The sequence below is a fragment of the Marmota monax genome, unplaced genomic scaffold (assembly GCF_021218885.2).
Source record: "Marmota monax isolate L192 unplaced genomic scaffold, Marmota_monax_Labrador192_F-V1.1 WCK01_AAM20220418_F8-fsc00254, whole genome shotgun sequence".
NCBI lineage: Eukaryota > Metazoa > Chordata > Mammalia > Rodentia > Sciuridae > Marmota > Marmota monax.
This window is the reverse complement of record NW_026694584.1, coordinates 1866993-1884425: the sequence shown is the minus strand read 5'-3', so window position 1 is coordinate 1884425 and position 17433 is coordinate 1866993. Positions and strand designations below refer to the sequence as shown.

General features: G+C 51.0%; 1 protein-coding gene and 1 long non-coding RNA gene across 4 annotated transcripts in view; one reads left to right on the top strand and one right to left on the bottom strand.

The window, feature by feature from the left end:
• Window positions 1-523: 523 nt before the first annotated feature.
• On the top strand, window positions 524-1737 carry LOC124077192 (uncharacterized). Its single transcript, XR_006846564.2, has 2 exons — window positions 524-1109; window positions 1534-1737. It is a non-coding gene; the product is annotated as an uncharacterized LOC124077192 (long non-coding RNA).
• A 576-nt stretch (window positions 1738-2313) lies between these two features.
• Window positions 2314-17433, bottom strand: part of Cidea (cell death inducing DFFA like effector a) — a 28188-nt gene continuing 13068 nt past the window's right edge. For all 3 annotated transcript variants that reach the window (XM_046421448.2, XM_046421447.2, XM_046421446.2), the window contains exons 2-5: window positions 12764-12908; window positions 11687-11833; window positions 4820-5001; window positions 2314-2519 (exon numbers count right to left, since the gene is read on the bottom strand). In XM_046421448.2, the coding sequence (XP_046277404.1) occupies window positions 2372-2519; window positions 4820-5001; window positions 11687-11833; window positions 12764-12895 (609 nt within the window). In that variant the 5' untranslated portion in view covers window positions 12896-12908 and the 3' untranslated portion in view covers window positions 2314-2371. The remainder of the gene's footprint in view (window positions 2520-4819; window positions 5002-11686; window positions 11834-12763; window positions 12909-17433) is intronic.

Sequence of the window (17433 nt, the reverse complement as noted above, 5' to 3'; positions counted from 1 at the left end):
GCTCACACGGAGGACCAGTGTCCCCAGGGCCAGGCCGGACCCCTACAGCGGCAGCTCTGGAGGGAAGAGAGGACAGGTCTGGCTGCGTGAGGAGGAAGAACTTACAGGAAACAGAATCCCAGCTCTGGGATCCTGGGTCTGGAAAGGCCATAGGGTGTCCCTGAGGTGGCCTGGTGGGGACAGACGCCTCCTGTAGGGCCAGTAAAGCACAGAACCGGGTTGACCAAGAGGGCTCGGCTGGCCAGGGGCCACACTCATACTCTACCGTTCTGTATCCAGCACTCTGGGTCCTCTGATCTCACCCTAGTTGTACAGACCTGAGAGAGACTTGGGCAGGGACCACACTCTGCAGCAGGGCCATTTGCTCCAGAGCCTGGCTTTGACCAGGTGACAGCTTCTAGACCAGTTCACTCTGCCTCCCTGGTGTGCTCTGCTCAGGCAGAAAGCTCCTTGAATCTGTCCTGCTGATCACATGGTGGGGACATGCCTGGAGGCCTCCAGCTTCCCCTCTGGTCTGCAGCCTCTGTGGCTCATCTGGGTCATCCCAGGAAACCACAGCCTCTGCAGCCAGAGGAAGGCAGGCTGTGGCTCCTCAGAAGCCCCAGCAGCACAAGGGTCCCCAGATCCCCCAGCTCCTTCTCTCCTGCCTTCACCCAGCCCCTGGCTTCCCCGCTGTGGGGACTCTGGGAGGAACAGGAAGGCCCAGGTCAGAGGAGCGGGGCTGGCTCAGGATCAGGCACTGGAGGAAAGCTCCTTTTTTGGAAAGCAGGCAGTCACTTCTCAGGAGGACGGAATCTTTGGGAAGTGACGCCAGCGAGAGCCGGAGGGGCAGGGCAGAAAGCCCTCCTCCTCAACTCCCCGTCACACACAGGCAGGGGCTCCTGTCTCTGCTCAGGGACATCACAGGGCCACCTAGGGAGGCTCAATGAGCTGCTCTTTATAGGTTTGAAAGGGGACAGCACAGGGATTGCATCTGCAACACCTGCCCTCCCACGGCCTCCAGCAGGACACAGGAAGTGGGGGCTGGGCTGCCCCTCCAGGAGGATGAGGAGGAAGCCCCCTGGACCCCCCTGTGGGTTCCTGGCTGCTTCTCCAAGGACACAGTGCAGGTGCAGGGGGCGGGAGGCAGGAAGTCTGGGCAGCAGGGATGGTGGGGATGGGGATCTTTGCTTCTTGGGTTTCAGGCACCTTTGGTGGTGTTCATTGTGCCAGAGCTGGCAGCCAGGAAAGGAAAATGGCCTTGGGACTTTTCTTTATAGGAAAGTCACAGATCTCCCCCTCACAAATCTAACCCAGAGGTGCTCTGCACTGAGCTATACCCCAGCCCTTTTTAGTTTTTATTTTGAGACAAGGGTTCACTAAGTGGCCCAGGAAGCCTTGAACTTGCGATCCTTCTGCTTCGGCCTCCCAAGCACCTGGGAGTACAGGCATGCACCTTTGCACCCAACTCCACAAACCTTAATAGGCATAGATTTGTCTCCAGGGATCTGTGACCCTTTTTTCCAAGAATAGCACCCCATTTCCTTCTGCTAGGATTGCCAGGTGGGGTGAGGTGCAGCCTGGAGCTTCCTGGGCAGGGCCCCATCGACATCCAGCTTCCACGGAGGAAAGTGCACCAGAAGATGGAGCCAACCGGAAGGAAAGAGGGACCAGGGGAGGGAGAGCTGATCCCCACAAGGTCCTCCAGTGCCTATGTCCAGCTGTGTTGCTCCCTGGCCCTGGGCAACACGAGGCAGAGCGTTGCCTGGCCACCAAGTGTCCTGCCCCGGAACAGCACAGCGCCAGGCACCCAGGGTAGGTGTCCAGCAGTTTTGTTTGTTTCTGAGTTTCCTTTGTTTCTGGAAGTGCTGCTTAAAGGCCTCCAGTCAGAGCCTCAAGCTTTGAACCCCCTCCCCCAACTGCCGGGGCTCACTGAAGACCCACCTCTAAGGAAAAAGACAAACCCCAACCCCACACATCTGACAACTCCTAGCACCTCGTATCCAGAGACTAAGAGCAGCCCCTCTGCCTGAGGCCCTGGCCGTTCACTCCCCCGGGGACTTTTAGTAACCACTCCACATACTGAATGTCTGTGTGTGATGGGTTTACTGCAGCAGGCGAGCCCCCAGGGGTCTGCTGCACACACGTGCTCCCAGACACCCCCCTGGTCCCTTCCTGGGCCACGGGGCCCCTCTCGCCTCCTCCATCCAGGGTGTCCTGCTGCACACCCCAGACCAGGTGTGTTGAGCTTTCCCTTTCCCTGTGTCACTCCCAAGCAGCAGTGGCCAGCAGCACAGGCACATGTGGCAAATAACACAAGAGCATCTTGGAAAGTTTGTCATTGGAAGGGCATGTTTGGGTCCAGAGGCTGGCCGGGCCCCAGCGGCCATGTCTATCTGTTCATGAACCAGCCCCTGGTGGGTGACTTAGGAGAAGGCTGCTCTTCTGTGTCTCCCAGGACTCGGAGCATGTAAGTGCCTGCGTAGACAAGGAACTGTCCCATCACCTGGGCGGTGTAGGACAGGAACCGCAGAAGACTCCTGCAACAAAGCAAGATGCAACGCGTCGGGCGTGGGGCCTCCCCTGAGGACCTAACAGCACTGCTGGCCAGTGGCCACTTCCAGGCTCCCGGGCTGTCCCAGCAGCCATGGAGGAGGTGGGGCCTTGCTGAACTCCCTCGGGTCAGGTGTAGGGGAAGGAAGGACAAGAGGGAGCCTCAGGACACGGGATTTGTGTGGGCTTGAGTGGGCTAGGACCTGCCACAACTCATCTATACAGGCTGTCCCATAGCTACTGGGAGGACAGACATGGCCCTGCCCTGGCTTCTAAGGGAGGGAGGGAGGGAAGGAAGGAAGGAAGGAAGGAAGGAAGGAAGGAAGGAAGGAGAGAGAGAAAGAGAGAAAGAGAAAGAGAGAAAGAAGGAAAGAAAAAACATAAGTGGAGTTCCTATTCTCTGCCTGGTCCCAAACTAGAAAGGACTTTACCCAGTTTTTAAAATTCTTTAATCACCTCACAAAATGGCAGCAGGTTGGCCATGGCTGAATCTGTCCCCTGGGAATGGGTCCCCCAAACCTGAGCTAGGAGAGCCCACTACCCCTGGGAGGTGATGCCTCTGACATGAAGGCTTTGGTGAGTTGTGGCTGCTTGTGGTGCCCTAAAAGCTATCAGAAGACAAGAATTACCATAGAGGAGAATGTGGTGGCCACGCCGGTGATCCCAGTGACTCAGGAGGCTGAGGACGAGGATGGCAAGTTCAAGGCCAGCCTCAGCAAATTTGTGAGACTGTCTCAAAATAAAATAAAAAGGGCTGGAAGTGTCACTCAATGGTAGAGTGCTCCAGTTACAAAAGGGGGAAAAAAAAAGCAAGAAGGAGATGAATTTGTCACTCGAGGTGGGGTTTGGGTGAGGCTCATTTTCTCCATCATGTTTTCCGAGTTGTTGTAATTCTCCCACCCTAAAAATCCAAACACCCACTTGCTCCCATCTCTCCTGGGAGCCAAGATCTCACCACTACTGAGGGACAGCCTGGGGGTCGGCTGCTGATGGTTCTAGGGGCTATGGCCACAGGGAGCCTCGCGCAGGGGCCAGGGTGGGGGGAGCAGGTGGAGTCTCAAGCCCCTCTCCTGGCCCAGTGCTCAAGGCAGATCACAGCCATCCTGCGGCAACAGCACAGAGAGGGAACCTGGGTCCTCAGAGGGCCACAGCAGGCCTGCCCCGGGAGTGCAGAGAGCAGGGAAGGCTAGCAGAGACTCCGACCCCCCAGACCTTCAGCCACTGCTCAGCCTCCCCTGGCTCGCCCTCCACAGGCTGAGCTGTGATGGAGGTTTCTATTTTCTTTCTTCCTTTGTTCTTTTTCTTCTGTGGTACTGGGGTTGAGCTCAGGGGTGCTCCACCACTGAGCCACATCCCCAGCCCTTTTAATATTTTATTTTTTAGATAGGGCCTCACTAAGTTGCAAAGGCTGGCCTTGAACGCGTGATCCTCCTGCCTCAGCCTCTCCAGTCACTGGGATGACAGGCTTCAGCACCTGGCCAGGACTCAGTTTTTCACGAGATCATGGTGTATTTCTACAAAAGCACAGGTGGCTGCACTTGAGCCTGTGTGATCCTAAAGAACTTCTCATTTTAAAGATGATGAGGTGGAAGCTCAGAGAAGTTAAGTAACCTGTGAAAAGTCACAAAGCTGCTTACTCAGGAGGTATTGTAGATGTCCCTCTCATTCCAGGACCCACTCTGAGGCTCCCTCTGAACACACACAATACAGTTTGGATGAGGGTCCCCTGAAGCCCACATGCTAAAGGCATGATTCCCCCACGATGCTATTGAGGAACCCATGGGAGGCAGGGTGGAGGAGGTGAGGTCACTGGAGTGCCCCTCAGGGCACCTCTCCCAGTCGTTACTTCCCAGTCACCAGGCAGTGAGCAGCCTCCCCGTCAGGGGCTCCCTGAGGATGAGCCGCCTTGTCTCAGGTGCAAAAGCAACAGGAACAGTGGCATTGTAGGTGTTCTACAAAATTCTATAGATTTCCAGGTGTCCCCCATATAAGATGATGGGGCATGTGGGTTAATGGTCTTTGGAGGGAGAAAAATCTGTTCTGGATTGATTTTGTGTTTTGTGAAGCAAGTCTGGCTTGGATGTAAATGTGCTCCAAATGGACCGAGGGCAGGGGAGCACCTGGGACAGCAGAGGGCCAGCAGGACAGAGCACAGAGGAGCAGGCTGGGGGACACCTGGGACAGCAGAGGGCCAGCAGGCAGAGCACAGAGAGGCAGGCAAGGATGGGCCCCCAGGGATCCCAGGTCTGTGCAGACTCCCGAGGTCGACCCCATCAACCCGTCCTACCTCAGCGTGGCTTTGAGTCCTGTGCAGCGGATGTCATAGGACACAGAGTACATCTCATACATGGTGGCCTTCACGTTGAGGCAGCCCAGGAAGTCCTTGGGGTTCAGCTTGTACAGGTCGAAGGTGACTCTGGCGATTCCTGACTTCTTCGGCTGCCTGCCGACTGGGCCGTACTTAGCACCCTACAGGGCAAAGAGGGGTGTGAGGGGCCTTCCCCCTGTGACGCTCCAACTCCACGGGTCCGGTCTGTGTTCCCTTCTGTGTTCTTCATGGACTCTCCTGAAGGTCATTCAAACCCGTCACCACCTGAGCTAACCAAGTCTCTCTCAGCAACCAGCAGCCCGACTGCAACTGCGCTCACACACATAACCACGGACTTTCCCTTCACTCTCAGGGCAGGGCCTCGGGAGGACCTGGCTGGCCTCTGCCTGGACGGCCAGACCCGCTGCACTGCAGAGCTGCTGTGGCTACAGGGCTGGTGAAAACAAATCCCACTAAAAGCTTCTAGAATGTTCTTGCTGCAGTCATTCATCTTGTTCCCTTCACCCTGTCCTACACCTAAGGGATGAGATTCTGGTTGATGTCTATGTTCAAAGCACAAGAGGCCCAGCTGCCCTTTGTGGGTAGAATTAATTACTCCTCATCTGGGAGTAGTGTTATTACTATTGTTATTATGGTTATTTTTTGGTACTGTGAATTGAACCCAGGTGTGCTTAACCACTGAGCCACAACCCCAACCCTTTTTATTTTTTGAGACTGTATCTTGCTAAGTTGCTTAGGGCCTTGCTGAGTTGCCGAGGCTAGCCTCAAACCTTTGATCCTCCTGCCTGGGCTTCCCAATTTCCTGGGTTACAGATGTGTGCCCCTGCGCCCACTCAGCCAATACTGTTTTAAACTGGTTCTAACCTATCCTCCTGCCACAGCTCATGGCCTCGGATTCCTTTCTGACTTCTGGAAGCTGTTGTCAACTCCCCAAATGTCTTCCTCTCGTTTTGGTCTTAAACTGAAAGGTCCACACAGAATTGACTCACACAGCCCAACTTAGGCACATGGTTTCTAGGACCCACTGATGGTCAAGGCAGAAAGAAACAATTTGAGCCTTCCTCTTCCTTCAGGGTCCTGAGGCCCAGAGGCTAAGGAGGGGACACCTGGCAGCCACTGCTTGCTGGAGGTCCTCATCTGGTTCACCAAACCCTGACAGGCAGGTAGGAGGGGTGATGGCAGTGAGGAGCCACATCCACCCTGCAGGCCTGAGAGGAGGCTCTGCAGGGAGTGTCCTGGTGCCATCCCCAGAAGGCTCCACAGGCCCTCAGCTGCCCTTGATGGGACACGTCCACATCCCCAGGGACTGTGCCTGGGAACTCAGTGGCTTCCTGGGCCACCACTGCAGGACCATAGATACGTCACCTTTCCCAGCCCTGCACAGGTACCCGGTGTCTCCTTTACAAACACACACAGCTTCCCATTGTCAAGGTCAGTCACCAGAGAAGCAGGGATTAAACTGCACACTCAAGGCCTGTGGCTCTGGAGGTCGGAAGCCCCTGTGAGTGAGCAGGGCCAGCTCATCCTGGAGGCTGTGGGGAGGCAGGAAGGCTGCCAGAGGCCGCGTTCCCCGCCTGTCCGGCCTCCTCAGCTGTGGCCCGATTCCCGTCCCTCCTCTGCCTCTCCTGAAAAGGACCCTGAAGCTGACACTGGCCTCGCTGGGGTGGCCAGGACAACCTCTTCCCCACCGCAAGACCCTTCCCTTCTCACCTCCACCGAGCCCCTCTGCCTTGGGTTCTAGAGCTGGGGGGTGACGTGCGGAGGCAGTCCTTCTGGCTGCCACACCCCTCCAGGGAAGGAAGGAAGAGCTTTACAGCCCAAGATCATCTCCTAGAAGGTCACCCAACACACCACACGTGCACACACACAATTGTGTACAGACCATGTAGTAAAAACAATAGAAGACCTAAGCAAAACAAAAAAACGTGGCCCTGGGAGGCCCACTGTCTGAGCAGGCTGCCTTTCCCTGTCCTTCCTGTATGTTTCCGTGCATCTCAAACATCATGCCGCTAACTTTGCGTATTTTAAATTATATGGATGGATTAACGCATAGGTTTTAAGTGTAGTATAGAAACACCCTGAGGTCACTCCTGAGACCCTTTCAGGGAAATGAGTGGACAAAGCTATTTTCACAGTCAAACCAGTGATGCAATTAGGCCCTGTTTGTTCTCACAGGAGTAAGGTTCCCATTGCAAGCTGGGAAAACTGCACAGCTCAATCAATCAGTACTTTTTCCTTTTTTGGTGCTGGGAATTGTGCATACTAAACCTGTATTCTCCACAACACTTACATGGATAGCCCCAAATGTACTGGGGATTATACCCAGGGGTACTCTACCACTGAACTATGTCCTCAGCCCTTTAATGTTGAGAGCCACAGCCAATTCAGGATGGTGCCTGGCATTTTGCCGGAAGGAGTGGTTGAGAAGTAACGCCAGCGAGCCATTAAGATGATGATAATTGAGTTGGGTTGTGTATAATTATTAAGATAATGACTGATTGCTGTAACTGGATGATGCTGAATTGAGGCAAGCTGTGTATTCAGTTGTGTATGTAAACCTCTGCTGTCCGGCAATAAGGCGGTGCCCGCTACTTTTGAGTTCTCACAGAGTTCCCGTGGAGTTCTAGAGAGTTCCCGTTGGGTTCAGGCAATAAAGTAGTTCCTGTTTGAACCTACAAGTGGCTCGTGAGCTCCCGGTTATTTGTGCCCAGCCAGACTGCGGCAAATTAACAACAACAAAAATATATATTTTTTAAAATTTTGAGACAGGGTCTCACTGAATTGCCCAGCTGGCCTCAAACTCGTGATCCTCCTGCCACAGCCTCCTGAGTAGCTGGGATTATAGGTGTGCACCATTGTGCCAAGCCCAAATCAATGTTTTCTAAATGACTAATGCATGGTGTTACAAAATAATCCCTGGGAGAAGGAGCTTCTCAAAGTGCAGGGAAGACGGATGGACTCAGTGCCACAGAGGAGACTCCACACTGTAACTAACCTGTCTGAAACCACCACTTGGTGAGTTCTGGTGCAGTGTCAGAGAATACCCTAAATGACATGAAAAATCTGTTACAAACCTGCTCCCTCTTCCAACTACATATCCGTGTCAGGCCAGACTTCCATCCAAACCATACATTGCAACAAATTGAATACAAAAGTGGACTCGAGTATTTAGCTGTCTTCTATTAAGCCAGGCATTAAAGAAATTTATAAAAACAAAAAGTTTCACTTCTCATTTTGTTTGGAAAACAGTCAACTTTTCATAAAAACACTGAGCCAAGCTCAGTGGGACACGCCTGTAATCCCAGAAGCTAGGGAGAATGAGGCAGGAAGATTGCAAATTCAAGGCCAGCCTCAGCAATTTAACAAGACTCTATAAACAACTTAATGAGAATCTGTCACAAAGTAAAAAATAAAAAAAGAGTTGGAGATGTGGCTAAGTGGTTGAATACCCTTGAGTTCTGTTCCCAGTACCAAAAAAAAAAAAAAAAAAAAGTGGCTTAAGTTAACCTATATTGGGTTATTATTTTAATGAATTAATATATATTTTTAATTTCTTTAATTTTTACTCCTTCCTTTTTAAATTTTTTATTACCAGGGATTGAACCCAGAGGCACTTAACCACTAAGCTGCAGGTCTAGCCCTTTTTAATTTTATTTAGAGACAAAGTCTCACTAAGTTGCTTGGGGGGGTCTCACTAAATTGCAGAGGCTGGCTTTGAACTTGCAATCCTCCTGCCTCAGCCTCCCTAGTGCTGTGATTACTGGTGTGTGTGCCCCTGGGTTCAATTCCCAGTCCTGGGGGGGGGGGGGGGACAAAAAAAATCAGGTGAAAACCGCTAATTGACAGATGTCTATTTACTGACTGACATAAGCCAACAAAAGCTATTTGGGATCCTCATTGATTTTTAAGAACACAGAGGACCCTGAGGTCAAAAGAGGTTTGAGGGTGCCTTTTTTAATGTACTTTTCCTTGGGTCTTCACTCAGAATTGTTGAGGGATATCCTATGATGCCTACAGCTGTACTGAACACATTTTCAGTTTTCGTTTTGTGCCCTGGGCCTGGTGCATGCTAGGCAGGTGCTCTGAGTGACCCCTAGCCCCATAGCATGGCTGAAGACCATTTCTTTCAATAAACATGTAACAGCTTATTTATGTGTATTTACCCAGGGATATACTGCTAGTTGTGTGTGTGTGTGTGTGTATGCATCTCCATTCTCCTGTGATAGACAGGTGACCTGCTTCCAATGCTTATTGTCATCCACTGGTGACATGGGTGCACTTATGCATGGGTCTACTGATGTGTGGGACCAGTCTTGGGGCACACGTCTATGGATGGAGTTCCTGCGTCCTGGACGGAGCCTCCCCTCTATGGGATCAAGGCAAATTCTTTGTAACACCGGTGGGTGGCAGTATAGGAGCACTTGCTGCCCATATCTTAAAAAACGGGAAAAAAATTTAACAGTCTAGTACCAAAGTTGGCAGTATGACCTTACAGTGGTGCAACTGGATGGTTGGTTGTTTGCACAATTGTTTTACGTGAGTTCCACACATTTGCTGAATCATCGTCCTCTGTTGGGTCTTGTTAACAACACCTCCACCTCCTCCTCTTTGTGGCCTGTTGTTTAATTTCCTTTATAGTGGCTCTAAAACAATGTTTCTTTCTGTTTTTTGCAGTATTGGGGACTGAACCTGGGGTGCTTAACCACTGAGCACATCCCAGCCCTTTTTATTTTTTATTTTGAGGCAGGGTCTCTCTAAGTTGCTGAGGCTGGCCTTGAACTTTTGATTCTCCTGCCTCAGCCTCCCAGGTAGCTGGAATCATAGGGATGCACTGTCGTGCCTGGCCTTTTCTGATTACCTCTTATTCTGCTACATCCCTAGTTCTTTTTGAGACAGGGTCTTGCTGAGTTGTCCAGTCTCGCCTCTAACTTGTGATCCTCCTCCTTCAGCCTCCCAAGTCACTGAGATTACAGATGTGCACCACTGGGTCTGGTGGAGAGTTTTATTTTATTTTATTTTTTAAATGTTGTTTTTAGTTGTAGTTGGACACAATACCTTTATTTTATTTATTTGTATGTGGTGCTGAGGATTGAACCCAGCATCTTGAACATGCTAGGCGAGCACTCTACCGCTGAGCCACAGCCCCAGCACCTGGTGGAGAGTTTTAAATACACAATGTTATACATTGTGTGTTAGGAATGCAGCTTTGAGGTCTTGGTAGTTCTGACTTCATCATTTCTGCTCATTTTTTCCCTGAGGTGCTGGGGAAGGGGCCCACAGCCCAGCATGCTAGGGAAGCCTCGTCCATGTGGACGCACAGTGCTCTGTCCTGTGCTTTGTGCTTGAGTGGTGAGCTCCCCTTTGCTAGAACTTTTCAGCCTGGGTCAACCTTCCTTCCATTTGTTCCCGCTGATTACCTTGGGAACCAGCACTGGGGCTCAGGAGGGACTCGCTGCATAAAGACGATCCAGTGACTAAGCTCTGGCCATCTGGGCCTCCTCCCAGCTCTTGGCTGGAGTGGTCAGGACCAGCAGGGCCTAAACACTTATGAGGGCAACATGAGGCCACAGATGGTCAGGAGAGACCCTCACGACACCCTGCTTCAAGTGGCCATCCACATCTCACCTCTCTTTGGGTCAGTCCCAGTCTTTCTCTTCTGTCCTCCCAGCATCTGTTGAAACTAAAGCGCCTGATCCCCGTGGGGAGGCCCACGGCGGGAGGGGGTGTCCTGGGGGGACCAGCTGCAGTGGTTTCTGTCTTCTCTGGATTCTGGCTCCCACAAACATGTTGGCCTCTGAGTTTTTTTGGTTTTGGTTTTTGTTTTGAGACAGGGTTTGCTCTGTTGCCCAAGCTGGCCTTGAACTCCTGGGCTCAATGACCCCCCTGCTCAGCTTTCCAAGTGCTGGGACCATGGGTGCCGGTGACTATGCCCAGCTTTATTTCTCTCTCTTTTAATAGATTTTTTAGTTGTAGGTGGACACAATAAGCTTCATTTATTTTTATGTGCTGAGGATGGAACCAATGCCTCAACACACATGCAAGACACGTGCTCTACCGCTGAGCTACAGCCCCAGCCCCTTTATTTCTCCTTTTGAAGGTCAGTTAGATGTTTTAATATTTTGAAGATGTTTTAATATTTTGCTTTCTATTTTATTGTTCTTGAGATATATAATTTATGGTGCTTCCAGAAATAAAAGGCTTCACTTGTGGCTCACTTTGCCAAATCTCTGTATCCGTGCTGCTATAGTTTGGACCTTGATCGTCTCCCAAAGGCCCTTATGTTAAATACTTGGTCCTCAGGGTGGCGCTATTGAGGTGGTGGGGCCTTGGGAGAGGCCCTAAGGTCACCGGGGGTGTGCCCTTGAGGGGGACTTGAGACCTGCTCCTCTCTGCTCTCTTTGCCCTCTGGCTGGTGATGGAAGCAGGTTTGCCCCTTCATTTGTCCAGAGGAATGAGGCTAATAAGTCATGAACTTGGCCTCCAAGTCAAACCTCCCTTTTTATAAAGCAATCATCATGGATACTGTGACATTTAGTTGGCTGTGTCAGTGTGTCTTGCTTCCTGGGGACTAGGCCATCCACAGTCACCAGGTCACATGTGTTGCTTTAGAAGGGTCTGTAGCTATTCACTGGCCAAAGCCTGTTCCTTGGAATTACATTTTAAAATTAAATACCGAACCCAAGTTTCCCAGGAGCACATAGGAACCCTTTGAGGGCAGTGGATTCACTTAGCAGACAGAACCCAGAGCATCAAAAGGAGTGCAAGTTAGTACCAGGGCAGGGGCAAGCCCACTGGAGCTGTCCAGACGACAGGGTCACGGCTTACCTGCGTCCACTTCTGTCCTTTCTCCAAGATCATGAAGTGTGTGTTGTCTCCCAGGGTCTGGAAGAACTCCTCCGAGTCCACCACCGTGCCGTCCTCCTCCAGCACCAGCGTGACCAGCCCAGCCGTGATGACCAGGGCATCCAGAGTCTAGGTGGCAGCGAGGTAGAGAAACGGCATGGAGTGGACATTCCCGTTGGACCACCCAATGACATTTGTGATGTCATAGTTTTCAGAAGAGTTGGCTGATTTGAATAAAGTGATTTTTCTTGAGATGGGAACACAGTGCTGGCTGTGTTCCCAGGTTGGCCCCAAACTCCTTGGCTCAGACAATCCCCCTACTTCAGCCTCCTGAGTAGCCCACACCATAGTCACATGCCCCTGTGCACAGGCCTGGCTTAGATAGAATTGTAATGGCAAAGAGATGCATTGACTGAGGTCCATGAGTCAGTCTTTGTTTTGAGAAAGAGACTAAGATTTAAATGGTACCATCTTCCTAAGAGACACAGGATAAGCGATCACACTGAAAGTGTATGATCAATGGCCACCGAGTGATATTTGGAGGGACAGGCAGAGCATGTGTGAAGTCGTAAGAACTGTAGCCCCAGGTGGCCCGAGGGCTAAACCTTGCTTTGGAAGCTGCTCCTTTAACATCTCATGGACATCTTAGAGGTACACTTGCTGGGAGTCTGGGATTCTTCCTTACTTGGAGCTCTAGGTCAGTGTTTTAATTAAGGACTAGTCTATCCTGGCTTTTATACCTAAACTCAGACTCCCTGAGTCCCTGGATTCTCCCTTGTCAAAGAAACAAGGCCGCTTTGTCAACGCAGCAGCTTCTGAGTTTCTGTGTCCTCACCTTTCCTGGTGCAGAGACGGTCATCGCCTGTCTGACGATCTGGACCTGTCCTATCCACTTAGAAACAGCTCCCTCAGACTCTCGAGGCTGAGAGGGGCTGCCAAGCTGGACAGGAGGTCTTTCTCAACCTTTCTGTCTTGGCATTGTGTGGCACCATGTCCTTGGCCCCAAGCTGGTCGAGGGTACCTCTCTGGACTGGCATGAGTGGCTGTGGCGCATGATACCTTGCTGATGAGCTCCTTTAGGCTGCTGGCCATCACCCCACGCCGGCTGCTTCGGTCATGATTGGAGACCCGGAAAGGGCGAGCTGGGTGCATGAGGGGCGTTAGCAGGACCTTCTTGGTCTGTGATCCCATAAATGTCAGGGGCCTGAAAGTGGAGGCGAAAAGAAAACGATTTTGACATTGCTTTGTGTGTATGTGTGTGGCACTGGGGATTGAACCTAGTGGTACTCTACCACTGAGCTGCATCCCCAGTCCTTTGTATCTTCAAAGAAGCCCTCACTAAGCTGCTCAGGCTGGCCTCCAATTTGTGATCCTCCTGCCTCAGCCTCCTGAGTAGCTGGGGATACAGACATGTACCACTACAAATGGCTTTAGCAGAGGTTTGAAGTACATATAGAAAATGCACTTGTAGGGCTGGGGATGTGGCTCCAGCGGTAGCGCGCTCGCCTGGCATGCGTGCGGCCCGGGTTCGATCCTCAACACCACATACAAACAAAGATGTTGTGTCCGCCGAAAACTAAAAAAAATTAATATTAAAAAAAAATTCTCTCTCTCTCTCTCTCTAAAAAAAGAAAGAAAATGCACTTTTTTTTTTGCAACTAAAAGAAAGAAATTCGGGCTGGGGCTGGGGCTCAGTAGTAGAGAGCTCGCCTAGCACAGGCAAGGCCCTGGGTTCAATCCCCAACACCACAAAATAATAATAATAAAAAAAAGATATTGTGTCCAACTACAACTAAAAAATAAATATTTTTAAAAAAAGAAAGAAATTCAATGGTTGCAAGTTACTAAAAATTACACATACATCTCCAAGGAAGAAACAAGTAATATGCCAATTTAAAAAACAGTTTCATCTTTATTCCTATTTTTCCAGAATGTTGACCTATTTTTCCAGAATGTTGAAAGTCTATGAGGTAATGGCTTAAGAAGCATGTTAAGGCCATCAAATTAAAAAGAAATTACATTTAACAAATATGAATAGATTTCAGAGCTAAAAAAAATCCAACAAAACAATTCCTAGCAGCCACAAAGTAATTAAGCAGAGTTAGAGGATTAAGCGCGCGCGCGCACACACACACACACACAGTCACATGTTTGCATATTAAGACTATACCAGAAATGTTTAAGATACAGATATCAGTCACTGTAGCAATCGACCAAGTTTTTGAAGTCAACTTAGGATAAACCAAGAACAGCACAGCCACAATCATAACTTTCTTTGGAAGAACAAGATCTTCAGGCCCTGTGTCACATGACACTCTGGAGTAAGTGCCACATTTTCCAAAGAATTAAAACTATGTGCCTAACACTAAGCTAGGCTAAAGCTCTTCCATGCCACACATGCAGCATGATTCTTCTCTGTCACTGGCTTTAGGTGGCTGGGGGCTGCTGAGCTGGGATGCAGCCCAGGGTCCTGCACGTGGCCAGTATGTCTGCACTGAGTCACAGCCCTGGGCTCCAGCATCAGTGTCCATCAGTGTCCCAGCTGTGCCCACCCACTTTGGGTGACCAAATAGTGGCTAGATATTTGGACAAACACTCATCTGGGTACATTTGGAAAAACAAAACACAGGCTTTATTTTTAGGACAATATTGTAGATGATATAAAGTGACCACTTTGCTGCTTCCTAACCCTTACGAATTTGCCTAGATTAACTCTCTGAGGGCCCAAATCCTGGGGACACCTGCACTAGCTGCCAACGTTCGTCACCCATAAGGTAGCACTTAACACGGTACCCGTGCTTGTTTCCCGGGCTAGATTGGCATTGCTCATGGACAAAGGCTTCTTTTTCATATTTCCTATGATGCCTAACTTAGTGCTAAGAACACACGCTTTAAATCACAGGTTGTCTGACTTGAAGCTCTGCTGATGACCTACCGAGGACTTTGTGGGTGAAAACCCAGCGTATGGTAATAAACCGACTCTCAGAAACTGCCAGGTTGAGTTCCTGCACGGAGCCCCATCAGCCCCTTCAGGAGGTTCTCCATAATAGTGTGAGTTTGTCCTTATCTCTGTGTCTTGCCAACAAACTGGCCTTCTGGAGTCAGGAGGGTAGTGTTTGTTCTGAGTGTACTCAGCCAGTGCCACAGTCCTCGTAACTACTTGCCCCTGTGTACTTGCTATGGCCAGCAACACCCTAGCTCTCGTTAGTCATACTAATGAGTTATCACCGTGCCCGTAGAAGGAAAGGGTCATCCCATCTCACAGATGACAAAACTAAGGGTCAGAGTAGCTTCCAGGGCACCTGGATAATAAGGGAAAGGGACAGACAGAACAGGGTGCCTCCTCTGTCCACAGTCAAGCTTCTTTCCTCTTTGGTGGGGGCGGGGGGTAGGTCTTGTCACAGCACACCCTGAGCAGACCTGCTCTAGGGTACACCAGTGTTTCCGCTTTGCAGCCGCAACTCCCTTTCCTTCCAGGTACAGTGGCTGTACAATGTGTCCAGAGAGCAAAGCCAACAGGAAGGTGCCCCTGGACCAGGGCCCTCGTCAGGCTGACCCATGAGCTTGAGCAGGCGCCCACACCGGGGCAGCAGGGCCCGGCCCTCGGCCTCTCACCTCTCGCCTCGATTTGGAGGAGTTGCACGGGTGTCCGTTACGCAATGCAATGCAGGAGACACAGCTGCTGATCCAACAGGACACTTCCTCGTCTCAGGTGACCTAGGGAGCAGGCCAGGGGGATGACCCCCTCACCCTTCCCTCAGAACCTGGCTTTGTCCTCAACCTAACCACGACTCGGAGGCTCGGGCTACCAGGTAAGGAGGTCGAGGTCAGAGCAGCAAGCACAGAATGGAGCTCTAGATCCGCCCCGACTGTGCTGAAGTGCTGCTGCCCACTGGGTGAAGCCCTTCCAGAGAAGGGGACCCTGGACTCCACCTGCAAGGCCCGCCTTCTCCCCCAGAGCCAGAAGTCGCTGCTGCCACCCCTGGGCTTCCAGGGTCTGTTCTCAGAGGCCAGGCCTGCCAGGCCATTTCCTACCTTCCTACAGCACCTAGCCCAGATAGGGACAAAGTCAGAGACAGGCAGGCCCACCCCCTGGTGGCCAAGGGCACACCTGTGGCCTAGTTAGCTGGGGCCCAGTCTTGCCTCCTTGTGACACCCACACTGCAGGGACAACGCAGCTGAGGAACTCAATGTCCCTATTGTCTTTGCCCAGTGCTGGCAAGCACATGTGGTCCTCCCTGCCTCCCCTGCCCTGGGGATGACCATGCTGATTAAATAAAAGGACATACACTCCTTGCTCTTCTTCCCTGTAATACTTCCTACCCAAGAACTGGCTCACTGCTGGAGAACAGACCCCAGGAGAACAGAAAATGCCACTGAGGACATGAAAATGAAATCCCGCATTCTTCCCAAGGCTGGCGGAGTCAGATTAGATGAGACCAGGACTCTCCTGTGTGTGACGCACAAAGGGGTTAAATGACCTTCACGCACACCAAACCCGCCTAACAGGCACCCACGGGCACTGACGCTATTCCAGCTAAAGATCCACCGTGCCACACCACTAGACAAACAGGCAACACACTGACCCAGCTGCCTTGTGGCTACCGAAAATACAGGGCAGTGGATGTCACTGGCCATTATTACAATGCCTAACAGAGTCGCTATTTCCACCACACCCCTGCGTTTTAATTTGTCAAAATGAAAATAGAACCACCGAGACTCGAACACAGCTCAGTGGTGGAGCATGTGCAGGGCCAGAGGCTCAATCCCAGTGCCACCAAAAACCAAGACACAGGATAATGGGAATCCTGCGTCTGCCCACCACCATGAGAACAGCCACTCCCTGGTTCCTGGGAGAGTGGCTCCTGACAGTCCCAGGAACCAGTGGGGGGAACAGCTCACACAAGGGAAAATAAGTAACAGGTTGTCTCAAGGGAAAAGGAAAAATAATAAGGAACCATTTCAGGAAATAGGTTATTTCGGGGAAATCAAGAGGGTAACAGAAGTCAGGCTTCGTGGAAAGCTCTTCTAAACTGTGTGAAGGCCCATCTCCTGGGTGAGGGGCAGAAGGAAGCCTGCATTTTCCCTGAGGGAAGCAGGGAGTTGCCAACTTATAAAAATGTGACATTCAGTGACGAGACAGAGTGACAGAAGATGTGAGTGGACTCCAGCAAGGCAGGCCTGCCCCTGGTCTAAGCTTTTTTCATGTGCCACGCTGTGTGTTGGCCTCCCTCTGAAGGTGCCGGGGAAGGAGGGCCCAGGTCAAGGTGTGCGTAGGAGAAAAATACAGTTGTCCCACAGTATCCTCATGGGTTGGTCTAGGTCCCCAGAGACCAGAATCCAAGGACACCCTTTGTATGAAAGGACATCATAGCTGCCCATCCTTTGATTACACCTTAAATCATCTCTAGATCACTTATCATGCCTAATACACTGTGAATTCTATGTTGATATTTGTTATCCTGCAATGTTTAAGGGATAATTACAAGGAAATCTGTGCATGTTCAGTCCAGATGCAGTTTTAAATACCATTTTTAGTTGTAGTTGGACACAATATCTTTATTTTAAGTATTTTTATGTGATGCTGAGGATCGATCCCAGGGCCTCATAAGTGTGAGACAAGCGCTCCACCACTGAGCTACAGCCCCAGCCCCCAGATGCAATTATTAAAATACTTTTTTCTGTCATTAGACCTTAGGATGTGGCACCCACTGGTGGGTGTGGAGGGC